General features: G+C 36.5%; 2 protein-coding genes across 13 annotated transcripts in view; one reads left to right on the forward strand and one right to left on the reverse strand.

Annotated features, from left to right (window-relative positions):
- LOC139964860 (uncharacterized) lies at positions 1 to 24920 on the forward strand. 2 transcript variants are annotated; one of them, XM_071966900.1, is made up of 14 exons: positions 1 to 248; positions 5745 to 5810; positions 7299 to 7485; positions 8565 to 8863; positions 9495 to 9622; positions 11417 to 11650; positions 11953 to 12788; positions 16464 to 16510; positions 16945 to 17029; positions 17616 to 17753; positions 18654 to 18737; positions 20184 to 20332; positions 21424 to 21655; positions 21962 to 24920. In XM_071966900.1, the coding sequence occupies exons 1-13, from the start codon at positions 159 to 161 to the stop codon at positions 21652 to 21654; spliced, it is 2574 nt and encodes an 857-aa protein (XP_071823001.1). In that variant the 5' UTR covers positions 1 to 158; the 3' UTR covers position 21655; positions 21962 to 24920. The 2 variants fall into 2 exon arrangements, with proteins under 2 accessions (XP_071823001.1, XP_071823002.1); XM_071966901.1 differs by having other exon boundaries at positions 2 to 248; positions 7299 to 7479.
- The window catches only part of LOC139964861 (dual specificity calcium/calmodulin-dependent 3',5'-cyclic nucleotide phosphodiesterase 1A-like), a 272661-nt gene continuing 270889 nt past the window's right edge, over positions 24414 to 26185 (reverse strand). For all 11 annotated transcript variants that reach the window (XM_071966902.1, XM_071966904.1, XM_071966903.1 and 8 more), the window contains one exon: positions 24414 to 26132. In XM_071966902.1, the coding sequence (XP_071823003.1) occupies positions 25927 to 26132 (206 nt within the window). In that variant the 3' untranslated portion in view covers positions 24414 to 25926. The remainder of the gene's footprint in view (positions 26133 to 26185) is intronic.

Genomic DNA, 26185 nt, shown 5'->3' on the forward strand with positions numbered 1-26185 from the left:
AAAGAGAGCGCGAAATCGTGCAATCCTATGGCTCTTACGTTATGTATGGAAGGATAGGTTCCAATACTGCGATAACGTTAGTTTGGTTGACTGTTCTCACCGCATGTGTTTGGGTGTTTCGCAACGGATAAGTTATATATACAGGTGAAACGACCGGCATGTCCACCACGGAGCAAGAGAAGAAACGACCATCTCGTCGTTTGAGAAAACCGCGAGAAGGGGATCTATCGAGTGATAATAGTGGCAGTGTAAGGAAATAGGCCTAGACTAGCCTACACTACTACAGTAGCTTTTACCACTAGCAGTTAGGCTGTAACCTAGGCTAGTCATTGTTAGAACTAACAGCACGGTTAAAGTTAATTCATGAACATGAAATATCAGAGTATGGAATAATACTTCCCAGATATCTTTATAAAGAGAAAAGTTTGACCACTACAAATTATGTAGTGACAACTTATATGACTGCCACAGTCATGAGATCGCTGGTAACTTTTTGGAAATAATGGCTGTATTAATTTAAGGTTGTCTTAGCCGGTTTCAGTTGTTTTCCGCATACGTTACTTTCCGCTGATTACTTTCCGCTGAAAAAATTCTTCTGCGGAAAACACCGTTTTTCCACTTACCTGTACACTTATTTTTCCGCAATTTTAGGATACCAAATTCAGGCAGGATGATTAAAATAACATGAGAAAGTATCAAAGAACGTCGATCAAGGATGGTTAGACTGAGTTCATGTCAGAAAAGTTAAGCTGCTTATAATTTAGAGGAGGCTTGGGGTGTTTGTAATTAGGAATTATTAAAGAAGTATGAGGCGGTCGGCGGATGAAAGGGCAAAGGGACGCCCGCGTTATGAAGGATTGAGTATCTAATATTAATAAAGTATTAAAACTGCGGTCCCTGTAATGATGTAAAAAAAGTTGTAAAAGGCAGTATCTTTGATTTTCGCTGGAAATGGCTGTATGATTAAAGGAATTGTCTGGTGGAAGATTTTGATACATTGTCCGTGTAGTTATTATTTTTTCTCTTTCTAACCATGTAAAAATTTTCCCCATTCGACGTTTTCTTCTTGTAGAAATCTGGTTTTCAAATTCACCAGTTTCTCACCAAAAGTTCCGTTTGTTCGAACGCTTGAATATGGTGATTGACGTAGTGCTTGCAGATAGGCAAAACAGGCGACTTGAAGTAGGGATGCACCGGATCCAAATTTTTGGATCCGGCCGGAACCGGATTTTGCCGGATAGTACATGAAATCTGGCCGGATAAAATCCGGCCGGAACCGGATTTTTTCATTACACAAAAGAAAATCATGAATAAGAAGTAGAAGTATGAAACAAGGGGCAAATCTTAGGTGAGGTATATGCATATTATAAAGAAGGTGAAATTAAGACCCCATTTATGAGATTAAATATGACTTGAAGTGGTGAAATCTACATTCTTTAATAAAATAACTACAATATTAAACTGATGAAGGCTGCAAGAAATGATTTCACTGCAAACTGTATTTGTTGTATATAGCTTCATAAAACTACAGTAGTTGTGTTTTGGTTGATCTTTAGAAACAGTAGGTCAGACCATTGAGAAAATTAAATTAAACATGTTAAACCTAATTTTTCCTTACTTTGAATGTTTTTATTAATTTTTGGAAATAGTTCACATTGATTTAAGTTAATACCAACACCTTTTTAAGGGATGATTCAGGCCAGATTTTGAAAAAGATCCGGCCGGATTTTGAAAAATATCCGGCCGGAACCGGATAATTTCTCACTATCCGGCCGGATAGTCCGGCCGGACCGGATATCCGGTGCATCCCTAACTTGAAGTTAGCACTCCCAATTCCGCAGCAAATAAACTCACGTGTACGCACATTGGATTGCCTCATATATATAACGTACATACTCGCGAACGTATATACTACGATGCTCAGTTGGTGTACTTGTATATCGTTACACATAGTGCACTCACACTCAAACCACAGTTCATTAACTGTTCTTCGAAATCGCTGAAATAAAATTCACGGATCAAATTAACAGTAAAAGGAAACTTGTAAAGTATTCGTTAAACCGAAAGATGAAACTTGGCGGAATCGATGTCATCGCAGAACTGTCCGATTGTAAACGTTAGAGTAGCCTATACACGCGAACATTCTTCGCGCTGGAGCTGGATACCGCGATGTATAAACAACGAAGAGCCTGCTGTTAAAACTTATCTTGTGTTACACAAAGACCACGAAACCACCAATTTACTACATATATAGCGGCTTAAGGAGTTTTTTAAATCATATCTAATTTATAAGAAATTTCACCGGAAATTATTGAAGAAATTGATCGCATCGTTGTCAGAGCAGAATGTAGCACGATTAAAAAATCGTTTCTCTGTCAAACGCAACATTAGCGTTCTCATACTTTGACAACATGTTTGGAAAATTATTTACTATTTTTTAAGGTAACTTCTTTGGGCCACCAGACAATCCTTTTAAGGCATGTCAAAAACTACAACCCAAAAGGGTGGCGCTGTTTAACTAAAGTTAAACTTGCTTACAGCCTAAGCTAGTGCTTACAGCCTAAGCTACAACCTTAGCTATCCTAAATCTAGTCTCGAAGCTACATTTTATCCTGTTAGAGTCAAATCCTATCTTCTCAATCTTCCTAAATCCTTCCATGTGCCTAATCATTTCAGTAAGTCAGTCTGTTCTTCCCAAAAAAACGGTAGTTTCCGCTGAAAAAAACGTTGTTTTCCGCTGACAAATTTGTTTGCGGAAAACACCGTTTTGTTTCAAAACGTAACGTGTGCGGAAAATAACGGTACCCGTCTTAGCCTACACTACGTCTACAGTATAGTAAAGGCTTCATAATTGACGCACCTTCGTAATTGATGCACAAATATTACTAGCAACGATACAGCAGGCAACCTAAACTTTTTGCAGCAAAGCATAACTATATTTCTTTACATAAGTCTGAATCCATTTCAGCTACTTTATATGCTGATCAATTTGTGCATTTATAAAAGCTTTTAACACCCTCCCCACAGTTTTGCACATAGTTTTTGGATTTGGAAATCTTACTCTCTAATAATATTATCTCAGCATGATACCACTACTCTCTGGGACCTGACCTGTCTGAGCTTAGAAAGTTAGAGGAAAGAGCATAGCAAACAGCATTCAGAGTCAATTGATGTATACTTACACAAAAGTTACAATTAGCTTAATGAGGAATGTGTCAATTTAGGGGTATGAAAAACTTGACACAGCAGACATTTTGTGGTCAAATTCTGCTCAATTGTACGTTGCATGTGCACAGTGCATGTCCACACATATGCAGAACACATACAGTCGAGTGATTTGGATTTTTCCTTGACAGACATCGTTGATCAAATCCTTAAGTGTGTCAATTATGAGCCCACCATGATACACTAGGCTACTGTGGAAGAAATTTTGTTTTCCCTAAAACTAAAAGATAAAGCAAAGTATTCCTGTGAAAATAATGATAGAAGGAACAGCTTGAATAAGTTTTAACAGTGTATTAACATGTTGAAGTACAGTAAGTAGTGACTGGCCTAACTTAGCCTAGGCCAGCAACTATTTCAATCTATATATGCGCAATAAGTAAAAACGATTTCAATACAGTTAATATAAGAACACTGTCATAAACTTTGTTTGCATAGTAATGTATAGATTATGCATAGATGTAGCTACATTACTGTAAGTAACCTTAGAACTTTTCAACTGCATGGAATGCAATAATCCCCTTTATCACGCTTATTTCCATTTGTCTAGGAGTAGGATTGCAATGATTGTGATTATTGCGATGAACTGTTTATCTAAGGATGCGTTGCATGTAATGAACAGTTTTAAGTGTATTTATCTCCGCAGAGGTGAGAAGTCATTTTTTGTTTCCCACAAGCATTAGCTGTAATTAATCCAAGTTAATGCTATTCATCTAGTTGCAAAAGAAATTCAATTGGCGTGAAATGACAAATCAGACATAAAAGTTCCAAAAGCTTGAACTGACAATCCTAAACGAGAGTTAATAACTCATAATGTCCTATAAAATGTTAGGAAATACAAATGGCTTCTGTCTTCATTCAGTCAACATTACTCCATTTCGTGATGAGAGCGTGATGATGTAGCCAAATGTTATGGCTTTATTCAGAACAATCCAGCATATTGCTATATACTAAAAGTAACATTACGAGTTCAGTTGAAATCGTTGCGTCATTAGAAAAGGCTTTTCCAGTTCTGCCAAAGATTACCTCACAAAGTCTCGTTTGATTTAGGCAAGACTAGTGCTGAAAGTCAACTCTTTATTTTGTAGTCGATTAATCGCATAGCTCTTCTCGCGATTACTGTGATAACTTGGTTACAGTTATTACTTCACCACTGTCATTTTTACAATGCAGAAATACAGTCAGAACAAATCTTTCCATGGTGCACTGTTTTTATTTGTTCTTTCATGTCTTAACGTGTGGTGTCTAAATCATGATAAAACATCTACCAAACAAATACTATGAACAACTTTCAATGTATAACATTTCTTAAATCTTTCATAGTAAGTCACAACTTTCGAATGAATCTACGAGGCTACTACAACTACTAATAATAAAAGCAAATGTGCAAACAATGAATAGATGTAACACCTTGTAGCGGTGTGATGATTAGTTTGCAAGAGTTTTCTGTAGAAGGACGTTCAACATGCTAGGCCTGGCTCTAGCCTAGCGCGAAGGCAGGTAAATTGATATTAAACTACGCTGCTATCGAGACACTCGATCAGAAATCCGATAAATGTGATCCAGGCCAGTAATGAAGTAATTGTAACATATTTGAAGAAATGACAAATACTTTGGCAATCGTAAAAGATTTATAGCTTACGAATTTGCGATTATGTGCAATGATCAAACATTGCTAGGACTGATTGTTGCACTGTAGTCTGTAGAACAATCGTATTACTGACAAGTAAACGCATGAATCTGACCGGAGCAGGTGCTTGCCGATTTTGAGATAGATAGCATTGTGAGAACCTGTACTTTTGCAATATTTGCTGACAAACTGCTTTAGTGTTGTTTTTGATAGGTTAGGCTATTTTTCAAAAGCAGTTTATGTGTAGTGCTAGTTTGTAGCGGAGTATTAAATCGCAACTTAGGTTTTGAGCGCGATTAATGGAACTTCCAAAGTGTAATCGCGACTTCTGGCGATTAATCGATTACAACTATCGGCATTAGGCAAGACCTAGACATGAATTTGACATAACTGGTTTCCTTTTTTGCTCTACCGTTTTTATTAATTCGATAGTTGAGGGAGTAGCCACCTTTTGTAACACAATATATATGGCAAATTTAACCTATCATGGTAGTAGTATATGGCCTATACAGTGTTGTATCAAAAGTTTTCGAAATATTCTAATATGCTGTTCCAAGCCTTCTACATGTTCTTATTCACATATTGTAGATTGTAAACATTGACAACTTAAACGTAAATTGTGTTAAATCTTACTGTAGTCACTGTATGGACATCCATCAATCTACTGTACTCTGTATGGCAACCGTATTATGCACACTCACATTGTGTCCCCTGAGTTATGGAAGAAATCACTAAATGTCAGTACTGGTGAAAATTCTGAAACATTTGATCTTGCGACCCATGTGTAAACAGTACTGGTAAATGTTCACAAACATGTTCACAACATGGTCCTGATGCTTTGAACAAATGGTAGAGCAAAGGAGATAATGTTTCATTTTTTTCTTTTCTATAGGAAAGTGATACCATTTTTGAAGAAGCCTCAGACTATGAAAGTGCTGAAGATCAGGAACCATTGGAAGTATGTTTGTTACTGTTTGTTGTTGGTATTTTATAAGTAATAGTAAGCTGAAGGCACCTTCTCTCATTGATCTTGATAAATCTTTGTTGCCCCAAATCCCTCACAATAGAACTCATTATTTGCATTTGTTCATTTCAAATAATGCAGGCAAATTGATAATTATGTTTAAAGTACACAACATGGGTCAGTGGCAACATGCATTATTGTTTAATGCTTATTAAGTAACTATATTTATATAAATTGTATTTGTGTAAACAACTTTTATTTTGGATTATCACTAATACTCAGAAAATGGTAAAATATCAAACGACAGACATGTAAGCATAGTGCCTAGCTAACTGACAAGTATGGAGTGAAGATTGCCCCTATTTGTCACACTTCATTTTTAGATACAATGCCGAAGGCTCAGTATCCTTTGCAATTTTGTTGGCCTGTGTGCGTGCGTGTGTGGGTGGGTGCGTGTATGTGTATGTGACAGCTAACACGATATCTCAACAACCACAAGTTGAATCAATGTCATACTTGGTAGGTGGATGCCCCATCATGTTTAGATGTGCCGTATTGTTTTTGGTTCCCATCTCATGAATATGAATATGTGGGCATGACTTAACATAAAATTCTTAAAATGTCAATACCTCTTCAACCCATGAAGTTCATACATGGTATGGGGATGTAACTATATAGTAAGTACTTGTTCTTTGCAACAACAAGTTTTAGGTCATTATTATTCATGAGTGGGTGGTGCTTAATGGGAAATTTTCAAAAACAGCTTGTTAACACGATATCTGAACAAACACAAGTTGAATCAATATTATACTTGGTAGGTAGATGCCCTGTGATGAGTATTGTTTTGGTTTTCATCCATGAATGAATGGGCAGGCTGAATGTATAATTTGGATCATACTGGTAGGTATGTTGTTATGTACATCATAAGCACATTTTCATCATGTTTCCAACTTTCTGTCATAAGTATTCATCAACTGCAATATTAAGTTTGTCACACTTCATTCATACAATTAACAGTGTGTTTTTTGTGTGCATATCGTCATATATCTCTGAAATAGTATGTCTCATTAGCTTTACTGTATACATGTACTTGGATAATACAATGTGAGTATATAGATAAATGCTTATGAGATCATAAAATACGATCTTGTTAATATTCATGCATGTATCTGTTTGTATACAGTTTGCATGTATCTGCACAATTTCATGAATATTAACATGTATGGCTTACCACACTATGAACATATTTGGGCAACGGAACCATTAAACGTTTTGTTTTCTGGTCTCAAGTATCAATAGTAGTAACTAATCCATACACAATGAAAAGTAGAGAAATCTTCTAAAACTATCTAAACGTAGAATAGTTTGAACTGTTCACACATTTTAACCAACAATATATCACTTGCATTCTAATTTCTCTGTTGTAGGTCTTGTAGTCTAGGGTGTTTTTATCAGTGTGTTAAATATTTGTGTTGTTCTCAGGGAGCACCTAAACAACGAAAGGAATTGGATGTACCACATCAACAGGAGTTTGACAATGCACAGGACATAAAGGAAACAGTTGAACTGGCAGAGAAAGTAGCTGCTTTGAATGTTAATTCTGAACCAGCAAATGAAGAGGCTGACGAAAGGAAGGAATCCTTTGATGGTGACCAGCCAAACGGTGAGGGTCAGCAGTTTTAATTAGTTATTATTTCTTGTATTTAATAATATTGTCTATTTCTCAAAATTTAATATCCTAAAATGATCAACAATCCAAGAAGAAGGGTCAGTTTCATAAGTCATAATCTAGGTAACATTAGATCTCATTCCACAACGTCTCATATCTTTCTGTTTAAGTTAGTATAATGGCACATGATTGAATTTGATTTGTATCAGCTAACTAAAGGACATGTGACACGGTATAGATCCCTCTCAAATTTATACTAGTGATTCTTTGGAGGATAATCTAAGAATATAATATCATTTCGGATGAAAAAATGGCGTACTGTTAACTTATTAGCTTAATTAAGTGCCATTCACTACTCTGAAACGGCTGAATTTGTGACAAATATGCAAATGAGATGATGCAAAGAGAGGGAGTCATGGTATCCTAGCGACAAGTCAGGAAGAACAAAGCCACAGTGGACCTACAAACGTACGTTTGTGTGTGAGACGCGCATTGTACATACACAGTTTACTACATTTATTACTATTACTATTAATATCAGTTCATCAGTTTGCAGGCTAGGCCTCCAACAACTTTTTTTATTTCTGTCTACAAATGTGTAGGACAACAACTACGTACACTAGCCTACATAGGCATCGCGCTTAGGGGCGATATGAGCTTTTGTTTCACATGTCCTATAACACAAACCTACTGTAGTGTGTATCCAGGCTCACCAGGTAATCTACAACATTGTATAGGTTGATGAGTGTAGATCATTATCAGGTGTTCCATTCCTATTAGTTTTCGAGATGTATAATATATTCTGTTAAGTGAAGATTATCTCATTATGAATTGGATTTCAGTTTTGTTAGTAAATGTGTTATGATTTAGTTTATTGCTGTGTCTTTCAGTTTGGACAATTTAAGTATATACCTCTTACAGGCATTGTTTATCAATAAAGTATGCAACCATATTCTGTAAAGCTGTTTATAGGTTTTAAAGAGATTCATTTTCATCTAATAATTTAGAATCTTTCAAATTGTAGTCAACAATTATATGTACCATCATTCTAATTCAGAATTTTTTTGTTTTGTTTTAAGAGCATAAAGAAGAATCCCTTGTTGAGAATCAAGAAATTCAGTCTCAACCAGATGTGAATGTTGAAGGTGAAGATGTTGAAGGTGAAGATGTTGAAGGTGAAGATGTTGAAGGTGAAGATGTTGAAGGTGAAGATGTTGAAGGTGAAGATGTTGAAGGTGAAGATGTTGAAGGTGAAGATGTTGAAGGTGAAGATGTTGAAGGTGGAGATGTTGAAGATGCTGAAGATGGAGATGAGCAATCTGAGAATGAGGAAACGGATGATGCCTTGGAGGAAAAAAGAGGAAGTGGAGATGGACAGGTATTCTATTAGGTTACTCTGTTAAGTAATGTAGAAACATACACATCAATGTAGTCATAGCAGATGCTTTAACAAAACTTTTTTACTTGGTAGCCCCAATTTCCACCTTCATCATCTTAGCGACCCTGCAGTGGTGGAGGTAGTTGCATGGCGTCTAAGGAGGATGAGTTTTAACCCTTTCATATTTTGTGATATGATTAATGGTACTTAGGTGAAAAATGGTGTTATATTGTGCAACTTTTGAAATAATGTATGTTTAAGGTTTTCAACTTTTTTTTTTAACAAAACATTGAAAATTGTCTCTTCTCTTTATTCTAACAATAAAATAATTGAATTAGATTTCACTGAATATGCGCTTCCAGTCTATTCTTGTGACTTTGTTTGTTTATCATTTATATGTCTATTTTATGTAATTCTATCTACATTCTCATCAAAGATAGGATTTGAATAAAAGGTGCTTTGGGAAAATGTATGTCACATGGTAGACAACCTTTAGCATTGATGGGGAAATATTTAAAGTAACTTGTAATTGCTTTGAAATGAAAGTTAGTGTGATTTAAGTTGTTCTGTTCATCACATCTAAAGTTTAAGTATCTGCTAAAATTGTATTTTTGTGATTAATTTTCACAAGGAGGAACCAGCTGAGGGAGAAGTTGAATTGGACGATGATGAAGACTTAAAGAATCCAGCATACATACCAAGAAGGGGAGCTTACTATCAGCATGATGTACGCAATGATGATCAGAAGGGTGACAAGAGGTGAGGGACAGCTCAACATCATAACTTGAGTTAGGATTAGATGTTACTTAGAACAAGTTAAGAAATAAACTTGAATTCTGAATGCATTATTGATAATGAGTTTCAAATATTTTGACTGTAAGTGGCAAACAATACTTCCATGCTCATAAGCACAACAATGACAACTATCCAGACATTCTGTAGTGTCCTCAGTCCTCCAGACGTACAATGCTAAATGTATGTCAAAGTTCAGTAGAATTATTTACATGAAGATGGTTTGAGTTGATACTTGGCACAATGGTAACACTCAAGACAGTGATGGTTTCTTGTGTTTTGGAAGTGGGTTGCATGCACATTAATGATTGGTAACACTTAATGAAGAAGTGTAATGCAATCCTAACCATATGGCATATTAACCTGTATTTGGTATGGACATGAAGATGGACCCTTGAAATGTTTTCAGTTTCATTTTCTGTTGCTGATTAATTATTCATGAGGGATAGCTGCATATGAGATTTAGCTAAACTGAACTTGTAAACACAGAAATATAAAGAACCAAAATTCAGTATGTGTTGATACTTGGCACAATCATACCCTATGGCTCAGTGATGGGTTCCTATTGTGTTTGATTCATGGACACAGAAGGAATCTATGCAGTGGTGATGGTGTGCATGTGACACTTGCTCGTAAACACCATAACTCAAAAAGTTTATGGTGGATTAACTTCTGTGGATCTGTCCTATTCAGCAAAAGAACCTTATTCTTTTCTGTGAAGTTCAATGGTCATTTGGGGTTGACAGAGCTCAAAGTCTGAAAATTTTAAACATGATAACTAAAAGGAACATCTTTGTTGAACTTCATACTTTGTATGTAGATCCATCTTGGTGAGTACAAGAACCCTATTGAAATTAGTAGAGGTCAAAAGTCATTGGTGGTCAACATAAGTCAAAGTCTGTAAACCTTGAAAACATGATAACTCAAAAATTAAGCTACAATTAATATGTGAGTTCTATCATGCTATGATTTTCAACCATACATAGAACCATAGTCATTCAGGATACAAAATCTGCTTCAAATAGTTCATATTCTTGTGTTGGGTGCCTTTAAGTGGCCCTTATCAGTTTTCACACCATGAGCTTCAAGGGTCAACAGGTTATCTCAAATGGCCTCAAAATTGGCCATTTCTCTGTGATTTATACTAGTAGACTTTGGCTTTGGCAGTTACTTGTGAAACATTTCACAGTGTATAAACAATGTCATGTAACTCTCATTCGTTAATAACAATTATTAATTGGATGGTTGTTAGCAGAGCTGATTTGCTATCTCAAAATTGGTTAAAGAAAATGTCTATTGCTTGTACATCTATGTGTTTATATTTCATCTAGGAAGATCTTTCTTTCTGGCTATTGAAACATTTTGGAATGAAAATTGTACACTGTAAAACCCTTACCAGTGATATAATCAATTGATGCCCACCAGTGAATGCTGCAACTAAGAGATGGACATCTCTGATCTTTCTGGTTCTCACTTAATTCTTGGACAAATTTAACTCACTTGCTTTACTTAACTCAGATATGTGGACTTTTTAGCAAATTATATGGCAAGAAATCACAAAGCCAAATGGCTTTCTGGTTGATATGAATGAGTGGGCTAAGGTGAGAAAATCTCTAAAGAAAAAATCAATTCCTCCAAAAATGTATGTGATAATGACTTCTCCTTTGGTATAGACATTATGGTCCATCACTGAATGTGTAGTCATTGTCTTGACTGTGCAATAATATTACCATTCTAAAATGTGAGTCACTTTTGTCAAAGGCAAAAACGGGATCGGAGACTGTGGAAAGAAGATGGCAATAAATGGCTCCATGATAAGTTTGATGAAGAGGAACAAGGTCCTAAATCTTGCTATGAATTGATGAATTACCATGGATTTGACGTTAGAGATCCAACTCAGCAAGACAGGGTGGATAGTTTTCAACATAGAAGAGGAAGAGGAAGGGGAACTAGAGGTGGAGGTAGGAGACCTGATGGAGTTGCAAGAGGGAGAGGGTGAGTAGAATGCTGCACACATTTACCTAAACACTTATTACATGGTGCTACTAATGCTATTATTTATATTCATCTATCATACATGCTTTGATCATGCTGAGAATGTTACTACTTTGAGAAGACAAAGCACAGGTGACTGACTTTGCATGATCAGTGCTGCTGTGAAATATGTCATGATTCTCTAGAATATGAACAGCTTTGGTACTCCTGCTCAAACTTTGTGTAGGACTGCTAGGATGGATACACACTTCACTTGTTATCTGACGTTTCTGACAGGTGTTAATGTACTGTTTATCTTTAAGGAGAGGGAGGAGGTTGCAGGAACCACTGGTTGAAGATGGAGGTGGTGGTGGTGATCAACGAGGACAAGAGAGATTTTATAGGAATTTCAAACCCACACGAACAAATTACAGAGAGGAACAAGACTTCCCTGAGTTACCATCTGTAGGAGATGGAGATCAGAGACATTCACCAAAGTCTGAATCAGTTAGAAGCTATGCAGAGAGAGCAAGAGGGCAAAGATATAAAAACCAACCAGAAACAGAAGTTGAAGGAGTCAGAATAACCTATCAAAGTGAAAAAACATATTATGAAAAGGATAGTGTAGGCCATAGAGAAGAGAGCTACAGAAATGTAACTGCAGACTACAGATATAAACCTTCAGTGAATCGATCTGTGAATGCACACGCTTACCGTCATACTGAAACGCAGGACAGTGAAAGTGATCAGAACATGAGGCCAAGAGTAAGCAAAGACTTGAGTTTTGGAGATCCAAAGCAGTTTTATCAATTGGAATTTGTGAACAGAAATTATCAAAATGAGACAGACAATAAGAGTAAAGTTTCACAAACTCAGGAGGATGATAAAAATGAAGAGATCAATAGTAAATTATCAGAACCTGAACTTAAAGAGGGTTCGAGAAAAGCTTACTCTAGTGAAAGACATCAGCGATCAAGACCTTTGCAAGATCCTAGTGCATTACCTGAAAGCTCACCTACAGAAGCTGATAGTAAAGATGACATCAAGCCTCTCCTGAACATCCATAATCTCAAGATTCAAGTAAAGGGATCAGAAAGATTGGTTCAGTATCGGGATAATGAAGACCAGGAAGAAGAAGATGGTGATACTTTACCTGAAGGTAACAAATGTCTCTCAAACACTCACTTAGGAGAATATTATGTAATGACTCAACAGTTTGAGTACAATAATAATTAGCATCTGCTGTAATCAGTTTTCAAAGTGAAGACTTTACCACGCCCATGCATCAGTTGCTTTTGGAGGGGGAGGGGCTTTAAGGGGAGGGGGATGGCGCTTAAGGGGCAGACAAAGAGGGCATATAGCATTACATATGTATTAAGAAAGGATATGTCTTTCGTCAAGGTATTGATTCCAGGCCGTAACAACATATAGATTAGACTGCAATAAATGCCTACTTATTTTTATTTTGAAGTCTCTCTTCATAAACTAGTTTGCTATGATAAAATCCAAAACATACTTTGGAAATCACTCTGTCTCTTAAAAGTGCTTCATCCGTAAGCAGTGTATTATCATAACTAAATACCTTTCCAAACATGTACTGTACATGTATGTTGACTCTAAGTAAAATTCTTCACCCACTAGAGAACTTCTCTGATGGGAGATGTGCGAAACTAATAGACCTGAAATAAACCTTCAAAATACTCAGAGCATGTATATTGCTACTCCAAATTCCTTAGACTAATTAAAACTGATCTTTTGGAGTAAATCACTTGAATTAAGATGAGTGTATTGTATCGATTATAGGGTTTTAGCTCCAATAATTCATATCTGATATAAGTCACAACACTATATTTATTGACTCAAGATTTAATTGGGTAAATGGCTCAAAATATTATTTATGGCATGGTTAGGATTGTTAGAAACAGGGCCTAGCAAAAGAGGCTGTTGCAATATTTTGGACAGTCTGAAGAAAACAAATCTGTGGGGGGTGGAGCGGGAGGGGGTTAGGGGGCTATGCTCAAATTGTATTTTCTATCAACCTGTAAAAACAGATACGCTGACAGTTTGGCGTAGTGAATTGTGTAGTAGTAGGGTTATTTCCACAAATTGTGAAAGCACGCAAGTGTACAATTTCTGTCAACAGTTGCATTCTGAATCATTGTATTGCTATTTTTGGTTCCTTGCTGAAAGCAAAGGAACCTATGTATTCAGGTTGGCGTGTGTGTGTGTGTGTGTGTGTGTGTGTGTGTGTGTGTGTGACGCTTAAGCTTGTATGCACGATAACTCAACAAGGGATTGACTGATCATGATCAAACTTGGTGGGTGGGTGGCCCATAGTGAGTAGATGAACCCTATTGTTTTTGGTGCCCACAAAGGTCACCAAAGGTCAGTTATGGTCCAAAATCCCAAAATACTAAAACTGCAATAACTCCCAGTGCCAATGTGCGACAAGGTTGATATTTTAGGACAAGTTGTGAACTGGTTAGGGCAATATTTTGAAACATAACGGTCATGTGATCTGAGGTCACCAAAGGTCAATTAATGTTAAAAAACTAGTATTTTTGCGATAACTTGAGAACGAATTGTCCGTTAGGGTTGGGAGTTGCTTCAGTGTAATCCAATTGTCGACCCACATCTGGGTGACCCTTGACCTCAATTTGACCTCTGGTGACCTTTTCATGTTTTGGGGATTTTTACAGTTTCGATGCTATTTTCAGATGTCAAAGGTACCTTCCGATCATAAATATCGATAGGTTGACCCCCGTGTGACCTTTGTGTGCGAACTTATATGGGGTCAAAGTTTTCGGTCGGAGTTAGGATGGCTGTACAGACTGTCGTGTTGATTTTTGGAATCAGCAGATCAAACTACATTTGAAACCAAGGTCAAAAGGTCAAAGGTCACATTAGAAAAAATGTGCTTAGTTTGGGAGAAAACGGGCGAAAAAGAAAATGTTTGGTTTTGATGCTAGATTTGGATATCAAAGGTACCTTCCGATCAAAAATGTCAATGGGTTGACACCCGGGTGACCTTTGTGTGTAAAGTTATACAAGGTCAAAGTTAATTTTCAGACATTTAATGCAATAACTCCCAGGGCCAAGGTGTAACAAGGTTGATATTTTGGGACAAGTTGCAAATGGTATAGAGGAATATTTTTAAACTTAACGGTAATGTGATCCGAGGTCATCAAAGGTCAATTAATGTTAAAAAACTAGTATTTTCGGTGAGAAAATGGGCAAAGAAAAAAATGTTTGAATTTTTACAGTTTTGATGCTATATTCACGTCTCACCAGTCAAAAATGTCAATAGGTTTACCCCAGGTGACCTTTGTGTGTGAAGTTTTATGAGGTCAAAGTAAATTTTCAGACATTTAATGCAATAATTCCCAGTTCCAAGATGTGACACGGTTGATATTTTGGGACAAGTTGCAAATGGTATAGGGGAATATTTTGAAACTTAACGGTCATGTGATCCGAGGTCACCAAAGGTCAATTAAAGATAAAAAAACTAGTATTTTTGCGATAACTTGAGAACGAATTGTCCGTTAGGGTTGGGAGTTGCTTCAATTTAATCCAATTGTCGACCCACATCTGGGTGACCCTTGACCTCAATTTGACCTCTGGTGACCTTTTCATGTTTTGGGGATTTTTACAGTTTCGATGCTATTTTCAGATGTCAAAGGTACCTTCTGATCATAAATGTCAATGGGTTGACCCCCGTGTGACCTTTGTGTGCGGAGTTATACGAGGTCAAAGTTAATTTTAAGACATTTAATGCAATAACTCTCAGTTCCAAGGTGTGACACGGTTGATATTTTGGGACAAGTTGCAAATGGTATAGGGGAATATTTTGAAACTTAACGGTCATGTGATCCGAGGTCACCAAAGGTCATTTAATGATAAAAAACTAGTATTTTTGTGATAACTTGAGAACGAACTGTCCGTTAAGGTTGAGAGTTGCTTCAATGTAATCCAGTTGTCGACCCGCATCTGGGTGACCCTTGACCTCAATTTGACCTCTGGTGACCTTTTTGTGTTTTGGGGATTTTTACAGTTTCGATGCTATTTTCAGATGTCAAAGGTGCCTTCTGATCATAAATGACAATAGGTTGACCCCAATGTGACCTTCGTGTGCGAAGTTATACGAGGTCAAAGTTAAAAAATATTAATGAGGTCACGGGTCAAACGTGAAAAACTCCCAAGTTGCAATAACTTGGCTACTATTTATTGGAATTTCGTCAAACTTGGTATGATGATATTGGTAGATAGTCTCCACACACTGATGTGTGTTGCAATTGATATCATGCATGTTTATAAGGGGGGGGGGGCTAGCATTATTTCGTTATGAAAAGTTTGTATGCACAATAACTCAACAAGGGAATGACCAATCATTACCATACTTGGTGAGTGGGTGGCCCATAGTAAGTAGATTAACCCTGTTGATGTTGGTGCTCATTTCATGAATATTAATGAGGTCATGGGGTCAAATGTGAAATACTCCAAATTGCAATTACTTGGCTACTATTACTAGTCGGAATTTCGTCAAACTTGGTATGATGATAATGGTAGATAGTCTTCACACACTGAGGTGTGTTGCAATTGATATCAGGGCTTAGCATTACTTTGGCAACAAAAGTTTGTGAGCATAAATTACTGTTGTTGTATTAGGGCTTTGTTAGAAATTTCCCTATGAATGGAACTAATGAACAGCAGCAAGGAACCATGAAATGTTTTCATTCTGGTTAAAACAATGGCTAACTTTCCTTCTCCTTGATATAAGCATTTCTTATGAAACGAACCATAAATTTGCTGACATGACTAATCTTTTATTTCATAGATAATGAGGATGAAGAAGGAGAAGAGCAAAGAATGGATAAGCGAGAGGTAGGAAGGGCTCTTTGTGGTTACGTGTCTTTGGCAGGCAAATAATGTTTGCATTCAAGCCAGCCTGTGTGTGTGTCTCTGTGTGTACAGTATATAGCAGTATGTGTGAACACAATATCTCAAGACGAGTGAGTTCCCTTACTCTCCTTGTGATGTGGTACATTGGAATGTTAGCTTGGCTTCCACCAGTGTTCTCTTATTTCTAATATTATGGCTTTCACCAGTGTTCTGGTATTTCTAATGTTGTATTGGAAGGGGTTAGTTGTCTTGTATATAAGCATGGTATCTTGTGGGTAAGTTTTTCTAGAGTATAGTATGTGTAAATTATCCTGAAGGCGATATTTCATTAGATAAGTGTTTCAAATGAGAAGCATTTAATCCCTTAATCACTTACTGTTGCTTACATATATTGATATGATCTTTTTTCCCTACAGAGGAGCCGACCAAAGAGATACTCTTCACAGAGGCAGCGAGGTCAAGACCAATCTTCATCAAATGGTTCACAGTATTATAGGGAGGGTAAGTCTGGAATCGTCATATTAAATGCAACAACTATAATTTTCTAATCAAATTTTACAACCAAGAAGGGTCATAAGTAAATGTTTACTGATTGCCACTTTTCTTATTCCTAGCTTTTTAATATTCTTCGTAGAAACTACTATTTTTCTGGTATGCCTCCATTAAAATCACTAGTAATTTACAGTAGGCTAGTGAAATGTACCTGGTTTTGGAATAAAATCATCCTATGAAGTCTGTACTGGTTGTGCTATCCTTTTGTGTTCGAGCGATTATATGATAATTGGTTATTACCTATTACCGATTAGAACTTCATGTGACAATCGGGCCCATTACCGATTATTTCATCATTTTCGTGGAACTGGCCTAATATATGATTAAGTGTTATGCATGATTACCAACTTCTAGGCCAATGCAATCAAAGATGTAAATGCACGACTTAATGTTTCCCACTTAAGCAAATAAAGAAAATTGTGATAGATACATAGGGCGCTGTACATTTATAACGATGAGTCACAATATTGCATTCCCACCAGAGAAACAAATGTTTTGCATCTTTAACTGTTTGCTTTGCTTAACATATTTGTAGGTATGCAGTCTCAGTCTCCCATCAGTAAAGCTGAGGGTAGTGGTTCCCATGGCAATGTGTCTCAGAGGAGCTCTTCACAGAGAGGTCCTGCCCAGACATCTGTTGGCAGACAAGCACCTTCATCTCATACCAGTCAAGGTAACTAGTTATCTTTCCCTGCTGCTGCTGCTGCCACCGGTTGTAATAGAAAGTACAGTCATAAAAAGATATGCCCTTCTCCTAACTTCCTTACTGATGAGTGGTCTTGAAAACCACTTCATGTAACAGGGATATTTAGGTGCTCAGGTTACCTGGTGAAAATGTTGAGAATTATCAAGAGAAAGCCTTTAAGGTGTTTAAAACACTAAGTTTAATGTGTCACTTCTAAAATATGTTGCAAAAGATCTCTTCTTCAATAATTATGAACGAAATTGTGTCAAAGACTGCAGCTTGTCAACTTTAGTGGAACTAGATAGGACCGATATGTCAGCACCCTATGTTGTTTATTGGCATGGAGCTTGTCAACTTTAGTGGAACTAGATAGGACCGATATGTCAGCACCCTATGTTGATTATGGGCATGGAGCTTGTCAACTTTAGTGGAACTAGATAGGACCGATATGTCAGCACCCTATGTTGATTATGGGCATGGAGCTTGTCAACTTTAGTGGAACTAGATAGGACCGATATGACAGCACCCTATGTTGTTTATGGGCATGGAGCTTGTCAACTTTAGTGGAACTAGATAGGACCGATATGTCAGCACCCTATGTTGTTTATGGGCATGGAGCTTGTCAACTTTAGTGGAACTAGATAGAACCGATATGTCAGCACCCTATGTTGATTATGGGCATGGAGCTTGTCAACTTTAGTGGAACTAGATAGGACCGATATGACAGCCCCCTATGTTGTTTATGGGCATGGTTGGAGGGCACCATTGAAGAACATAAACTACAGTGAGGAGTCATTACTGGGTTGTAAAATAAAGGCATCACATCACATATAATGAAGAAGTTCAGGTTTGTAGGTTATTTTACTGGGATTGATATCATCTCTGTAGGTTTGCAGTCCTCGATTCCTCCAAATCTACAGAACCTCCTGCAGCAGGGTATGATGTTGCCTCCTGATGGGACGGTGCCTCATGGTAAGTAACTCATATTGTATGTGTGTGTGCCACAGTGGGGGTTGAGAGGCTGAAAATGTAAACAACTTTTGAGCACATAAAGAAGTTTCTTGCTAGAATGACAACAAAATCTTTGACCTCAGGAAAACAGTAACTACATTGTTATGTAAGGTAATTCCAGCATGTCTCAGGGAGACCTCAGGAAAACAAGTCCAGCAACTATTCAGCAATGCCTTTATTTCATTCAGTAAATACATTGTTATGTAAGGTAATTCCAGCATGTCTCAGGGAGACCTCAGGAAAACAAGTCCTGTGTCAGCAACTATTCAGCAATGTCTTTATTTCATTCAGTAAATACATTGTTATGTAAGGTAATTCCAGCATGTCTCAGGGAGACCTCAGGAAAACAAGTCCTGTGTCTAGCAACTATTCAGCAATGTCTTTATTTCATTCTGTAAATACATTATTATGTAAGGTAATTCCAGCATGTCTCAGGGAGACCTCAGGAAAACAAGTCCTGTGTCTAGCAACTATTCAGCAATGCCTTTATTTCATTCAGTAAATACATTGTTATGTAAGGTAATTCCAGCATGTCTCAGGGAGACCTCAGGAAAACAAGTCCTGTGTCTAGCAACTATTCAGCAATGTCTTTATTTCATTCAGTAAATACATTATTATGTAAGGTAATTCCAGCATGTCTCAGGGAGACCTCAGGAAAACAAGTCCTGTGTCTAGCAACTATTCAGCAATGCCTTTATTTCATTCAGTAAATACATTGTTATGTAAGGTAATTCCAGCATGTCTCAGGGAGACCTCAGGAAAACAAGTCCTGTGTCTAGCAACTATTCAGCAATGTCTTTATTTCATTCAGTAAATACATTGCTATGTAAGGTAATTCCAGCATGTCTCAGGGAGACCTCAGGAAAACAAGTCCTGTGTCTAGCAACTATTCAGCAATGTCTTTATTTCATTCAGTAAATACATTGTTATGTAAGGTAATTCCAGCATGTCAGTATTACATTTTGCAGCAAAATATGATGAGTTTAGCTATCTGTTTGAAGATGTATCAGTTGCACTTGTTGTGCAGTGCTGTTTTTTACAAGAAGGCTTTTACTGAAGTTTCATACATTAGTGCTCAGTTGCCTATACATGGTAGTCATCCTTCTATTATAATGACTCTGTAATACATAACTTGTTTCTTATTGTTAAGTATGGTAATGTTCACCCTACTGATCCCTATGGTGTACTCCATCCTTTTTTTGGGGGCTCGTGTGACTAAACCTTACAAGGTAAAGAGCCCTGCAAAACAATATGTAATCAACTAACATATAAATATAAATCTTGTATATTTATCTATAGATGTTCTTTGAGAACTGTAGAATCAGGGTAGTATTTAAGTTGCACATGCTAAATTTGTCTGTTCTGTCTTTGACCTCTACCGATAGTAAATTTTTTTGTTTTATGCAGGTGTGAGACCCCCGCATTTACCAAGTCCAGCATTTTTCCAGCAACATCAAGGAAATATACCACCTCCTTACTATGTAGGACCAATGGTCAATTATGGTACACCGCAGTACCCAATGGGAGCACCTCTTCAATTTCAACACTTTTCAATGGTGAGGAATGAAAAACTGCTAGCTATCATTTAGGTGTTGGATTTTGCATCTTTAAATTGAGTTATGTTGCCAAAGTCTGTGAATAAGGGGTTAATCAACGGTCTAGCGTGCGTTACTCACAGGATTAATGCACGATCGGGGGATAATGCAAGCGATGCACGAGGGCGGAGCCCGAGTGCATGCAGCGATAGCATTAACACCCGGAGTGCATTAATCATGTGAGTAACGCACGCTAGACCGTTGATTAACCCCGTTCATTCATACACTACCATTTGTGTGGGGGAAAAATCATAAAACAAAACATTTTTGGTTACATATAACCAAAGATTTATTAAAGTGATGCCCCGTAATTTTACCGTGCGTTACTCACAGGATTAACCACGGTCAGCTGACCTGAATGGACCAATAGGATTTAGGAATCTTTACTAAGTATGAATGAACTTAAATTTAACTTAAAAGTAAGGACACAATTGGATGCATCAAGTTAAGAATGGTAATATAGTCAAGACACTACAGTATGCTACTGTGTTTCATAATTACTGTAGGAACACAAACATTTCGTAATGTTGATTCATTGCCTAGCTTTATAACAAGATATTTTCTTTCATTTGATATTACAATTGGTGCAGAAGACTACAATCTCATTTATAAATATTTAGTTTAAACAACAAATAAGTGTCTTGAGTTTAGTTTTAAACTATATTTGTGTCATATTCTCAACTGTGATGATAGATCTTGGAATCTCTTGCTAAATTGTAATGCCTTTTGTAGGAAGCTTGCACATAGGATATAGATATGTTACCTGAGTAAAAGATGTTTTGGATATTTTGACAGGAGAGAATTTATACAAAAACAGTCTTCGTAAATTAGTGTTTGAAGGTTTAATGGATGTCAAGAGTGATCTCATCTGGGCTAACAATTTTGAGTTATAAATTCAATGAGGAAAGTCTATTGATATGCAGCAGTAAAGTCCTCATTATGTTTCTGGTATATACTTTATCTTGGCACCTGTAAAGTGCATTGAGTAAGCTGTTAAGGTTGGATTCTGTGCTATATAAGCCTCCTACATTATCATGTAAAATTGTTTGCAGGGCATGCCACCACCAGCAGCTCAGCCAGCTGTTCCTCCTGCCCCTGCTCCACCTCCTCAAAGCCCTGCTGGACCACCACCATCCTCCTCCCAGAATCCATCTGTGCAGCAAGTAGGAGGTGTGACATATTACTCACCCATGCAGCAACCACTACAGATCAGACATCCACCTCCAAAGAGGCAGTCAAAACCCCTCACCATTGAATCTCCTCCAGAAGTCCACCTACGTTAAGGTTAGTAACACACATCATGACTATACCTGAGAGGACTTATATCTCATATTTTACCATATTGTTTGCAATAGACAAAGACATGCATGTATAAGTACTGCTCTACTGAGTTATCTCATTGGTTGCAATTAAGTTGTTCAATATGTACTGACATATTAGATTTTACCTACATTGATATGTTTAAGTTGCAATTGAGGGTTTTGTATGACTCAAAAGTTCCAAAATCATACTGTTTTCTAAAATTAATGTCTGTATTATGGTGAATTTTTTATAAACTGAAATAAGCAAACATTGATAATTGTTTTGCAGGTTCAATTGGCTTTCATGGTGGAGTACTTTTCTGACAGTACTGGGATACTATACTAGTGAAGGTATTACATGAAGGCTTATCTGATGGCAGATCTGTGGGTATGCTGCCATTATTACACCTCAGTAGTATACAGTTTATCGTCATCCATACTAATAATTATCTCAATAATTACTACATACTGAGATATGTTGTGTTTGAACCAACATCATTCTTGGTTTTTCTGCAAGAGCTCTTGAGCAATTCTTGTGAAATTTCATGGAATTGTTTTCAAAAGTCACAAAATCATACCAGGGACAAATATGATGCTGCCTTTGCTCCATAGTCAAATTTGGTGCACTCTTGAATGGAAATTTGTTGCAGTACATGCTCATAACAGTGTCATTCCACACGATATAATATCATTGGTGTGAGATCATTGGATCCCTCTCTCAAATCACACTGCAATGTACTCTACACCGAGGACTGTTTTTGTTGTTTCTGACTTTCAAGGTAATCTGGCGGCATTGTCCTTTAGTGTTATTTGGTATTGTCTTTGTAACTTGTATGGTAAGATCCGTGCATAATAACAATCAAGAAACATGCCTTATATAACATCCTACAATACCTTTCTTAATCTGATACATCAAAGAACAAACACAGCAGCATTAGTAGAAGTATTGAGTTTCTGCAGCATTGCCTCTCAAGTAGTACTATCAATGTATAATTAAACCTGAGTTAATACTACTAGTGGTATCGTTGTATGGTGAATTAGATTGATCATATATCAGCACAGAATAGTTCAAAACTGGTTAGCATAGGTGATTAGAAGTGTCATTTGAGATTCAGTTTTACCATATGTTTCTTATAATTTAAGTTTATTAAGGCAAATACACCAATTGTTTGCATTTTGTGATAGCTCTTTCATAGTCAGAGAAATACATTTTAGGTGAGATAATTAATCATTGGAAGCGACATTAAAGACATTTGAAGGATTGTGTTAGTATTAAATATGTTTAATTGACAATGTTTTATGTTCTAGAAGCAAGATATATAGTTCTTTTCTAACTTGTAAATTTATATTTAAATATGACATTTATAGGACAATATTTAAAGGACAATAATTTGAACCATTTTGTTGAAGATATTAAAATTGTTTTTATTTAGTTCTTTGCTGTCATTTGAAAACAACTTTAGTCAACACAGAAAACAAACCAAAAATTAAAAAGACAACCTATAAGAAAGGAAAGTAAAAGTGATGTTGTTGCTATGTAGATATTCAGACATGCAAAGGGCTTGCTCAAATTGCATTTAACAGAAATTAATGTAACCTGATGTCATTATGATTGTTAGGCAATATTAAAAGAAGTCACAAGATTGTTGGTGTTTATTTGGTTTCCACTTCCCTGAGTTTTTGACAACATATTAGTGTGATATGTGATAGTCAAGAAAAGAAAGAAAGAATAAGCCCAACTTGAAGAATGCTAGTAATGGATCATGTGTGTGTGTGTGAAGGGGAGGGGGGGAGGTGGGGGATGCATATTACGAATGGTAGAAAAATGAAATGATACTTTACTATTTTGTTGCTTCAGAGGAGCTAACCTATGGACTGCCTGTTATACTAAGTAGTTTTACCTCCCTTGTTATGATGCTTAATTGTCTTTTCTCTAAATTGCATGGACATACAAAATGGATAGATAGCAGTGGTTTCTAACAATCTCCAACATCTCAGAATAAATGTGTGTCTACATTCATCCTGTTATGGGCAAAGGTAACACTACATCATTTGATGCTGGCTTAATTCATATACAATATCTGTTAGCAATGAAAACTCCAGAGTATTTTAAGGTGTTTTATTTTGTTTCAATGTAGAACTCCATAATGAATTTCTTCATTTTCTTGACTTTCTTGCTTCATATCCAATTACAGAGTATACTAAGCTCTGGATAGTGGTAATCTGGTGCATAATTAGGATTGCAGAATGTATGTGAGAAATGTAAAAGAAGTATATAATGACTGCTTTGTTGTTCTGTAGGTGTAAACAGTTATTTCAGATCCTGCTGTCAGACATTTGATTTTTGTAATGTAATCATTATTTTGTAAGGTGCTCAGATGATGTGATTTTATTCAATGCCCTCAAACCAGAGTTGTAGCATGTGACTCATTTTAAGATCAAGTTTAAGCCATTCATTTTCCTAACTTGAATCGAGTCTGTATATCACTGCATCATCTCTGCATAGTAAACTAACAAAATAAATGACACAAACAGGTTTGGTATGATAGAAAGGAACCACTTTATTATGACCATATTAGTTATTTACAGATGTTCATCATATGAAGGATGTATTATTATTATTATTATGTAATACTGGTGAGCAGATGGAATCTTACCAGGTCATCAGATGAGGAGGAGGGTTGTATGCCATGCTAGTGATATTAACTACTAGTTTCAGAAACCAAACTATAGATAGGAAATATAAACAAAAAACCTCTCAGTAACTTGACATTAAAATATCACACTGTATCGACATACTAATGGAACATGCATCAACTATGAAATACCTTGATTTGTTGCTAAGGGTATATATCAATTTGTTATTGGATATCTTAAAAACCACTATCAAGCAAGTTATAAGGGAATATATAATCAGTAATAACCCATCTGAGCCAAATTAAACACAGGAGGCAGCAAAAATCTACGAAGCAATAGATATACAGTAGCAACATCATGCAATAGCCAGAAATGATTACAAATACTGGACTGACGTTTACATAATGCCCAAACGTCAACAGTGACAGGGTTATATCTTCAAGTAAAAGTGGCAGTGGTTATCTGTCATTACACTCATTGAAATATGACTCATCTTATATTCGAAATTAACGGTTTTTTGTTCATTTACTAATTTTTAGTTGTTGGCAATATTGATATTTAAAGTGAAAACTTTTGCAGTTGATCTTTAAATAAAAGTTGAAAGAAAATCAGTTACTAGTGTTGTATTTACTTTTTTCTACGTTTCTTTGCTCTTTAATAAGAATGAGAGTGCGGGTTCTTTATATTTATAATCTACAAGGCATTTGTGTCAGAGAACCATTCAGCTCTCTGCAGATACGTCTCGAGAATAAATTCAATTGTTGAATATTCCAATGTGTTGATTGCAAGTCTGCAGTTATCACCATTATACATACCCATTGAAACATCTTGTCTTAATCTGAAGAACCCTGGAGATGTGGGTTAAAATTCATTCATTCAGTTCACAATTGAAATTGGTTTATATTCACCAGGTTACTCACATCTTTAAAATGTCTGGATTATTTATAAAAATAAAAAGAAACATTTGTTATTTATATGCGTAGTGATACATCATTCTACAATGATGAATAGATTGCTGTTTGATGCTGACTATTTGCCATGTTAATCCTAACTTGTGCTCAACTTTGGGTTAATACTCTGATCATCTTGATTCCTCCACAGATGTTCTTTTCTTCATAGTCCTGCCAAATATTTCATCTTTTCTATTTTAGTTATTTATTTATTAACAATTTTTTTGTGTAGTAAATTATAATATTGAAAATTGGATAGGCATACTAAAAAACATTCTACGGTTCGTATTAGTTATTTGAATAATAATGAAGACATCGGTTGAATGGGGTCTACTGCAAACCACTGCTTTTTTGTTGCATCCGACAAATTAAGCCATACAACTACCAACGCATTCCTTGATAGCATTACATGGTTGGTAATTTGGTATCCAGTTCCTCGTTAACCGGGAAAGGGAAGCGATTTAAAAAAGAAAATGAACTAGTTTTGTCAACACCTTACTGTAATAACTAAGGATCGTTTTGCGCAATGCTTGCATGCTGTCCTCTCTACATGGCGGTGTGTGCCCTTTGATCGTTAGACTCTTCTCAAATCTGATTGCACAAATTAACAAAATGCTGACATGCATCTAACATGTGCGTCGCCAACTGATTATATTCCAGTGTGTGCTTATGTCTTATCTGCGCGCTCTGTTTTACCCTTCGTAGCATTACTCATGTCTCCATTAGCGGTCCCCTTGTCACTGTTGTGTGCCTCGGGTTTATTGCCTTGATCAATGGAAGCCTGTTGTGACACAGATATATGGTCCTCTTGTACTTCATTGAAGTCTGGTGGCTCTTCTAAAATGTGTTCAAAAACAAGGGTTCCTCTCACCTCTGAAAATAATAAGATGTACAATATTAGATGTACGATGAAACTGTTTTGTATG

Source organism: Apostichopus japonicus, chromosome 23 (assembly GCF_037975245.1).
Source record: "Apostichopus japonicus isolate 1M-3 chromosome 23, ASM3797524v1, whole genome shotgun sequence".
NCBI classification, from domain to species: Eukaryota; Metazoa; Echinodermata; class Holothuroidea; order Aspidochirotida; family Stichopodidae; genus Apostichopus; species Apostichopus japonicus.

Excerpts from the sequence above, each read along its gene's own strand:
- LOC139964860 (XM_071966900.1), top strand. The coding sequence starts at position 159 with ATGTCCACCACGGAGCAAGAGAAGAAACGACCATCTCGTCGTTTGAGA. Across the intron at positions 7,486-8,564 it reads TGACCAGCCAAACGGTGAGG|AGCATAAAGAAGAATCCCTT; the intron begins GTCAGCAGTTTT and ends TTTTGTTTTAAG. Across the intron at positions 17,030-17,615 it reads TTCACAGTATTATAGGGAGG|GTATGCAGTCTCAGTCTCCC; the intron begins GTAAGTCTGGAA and ends ACATATTTGTAG.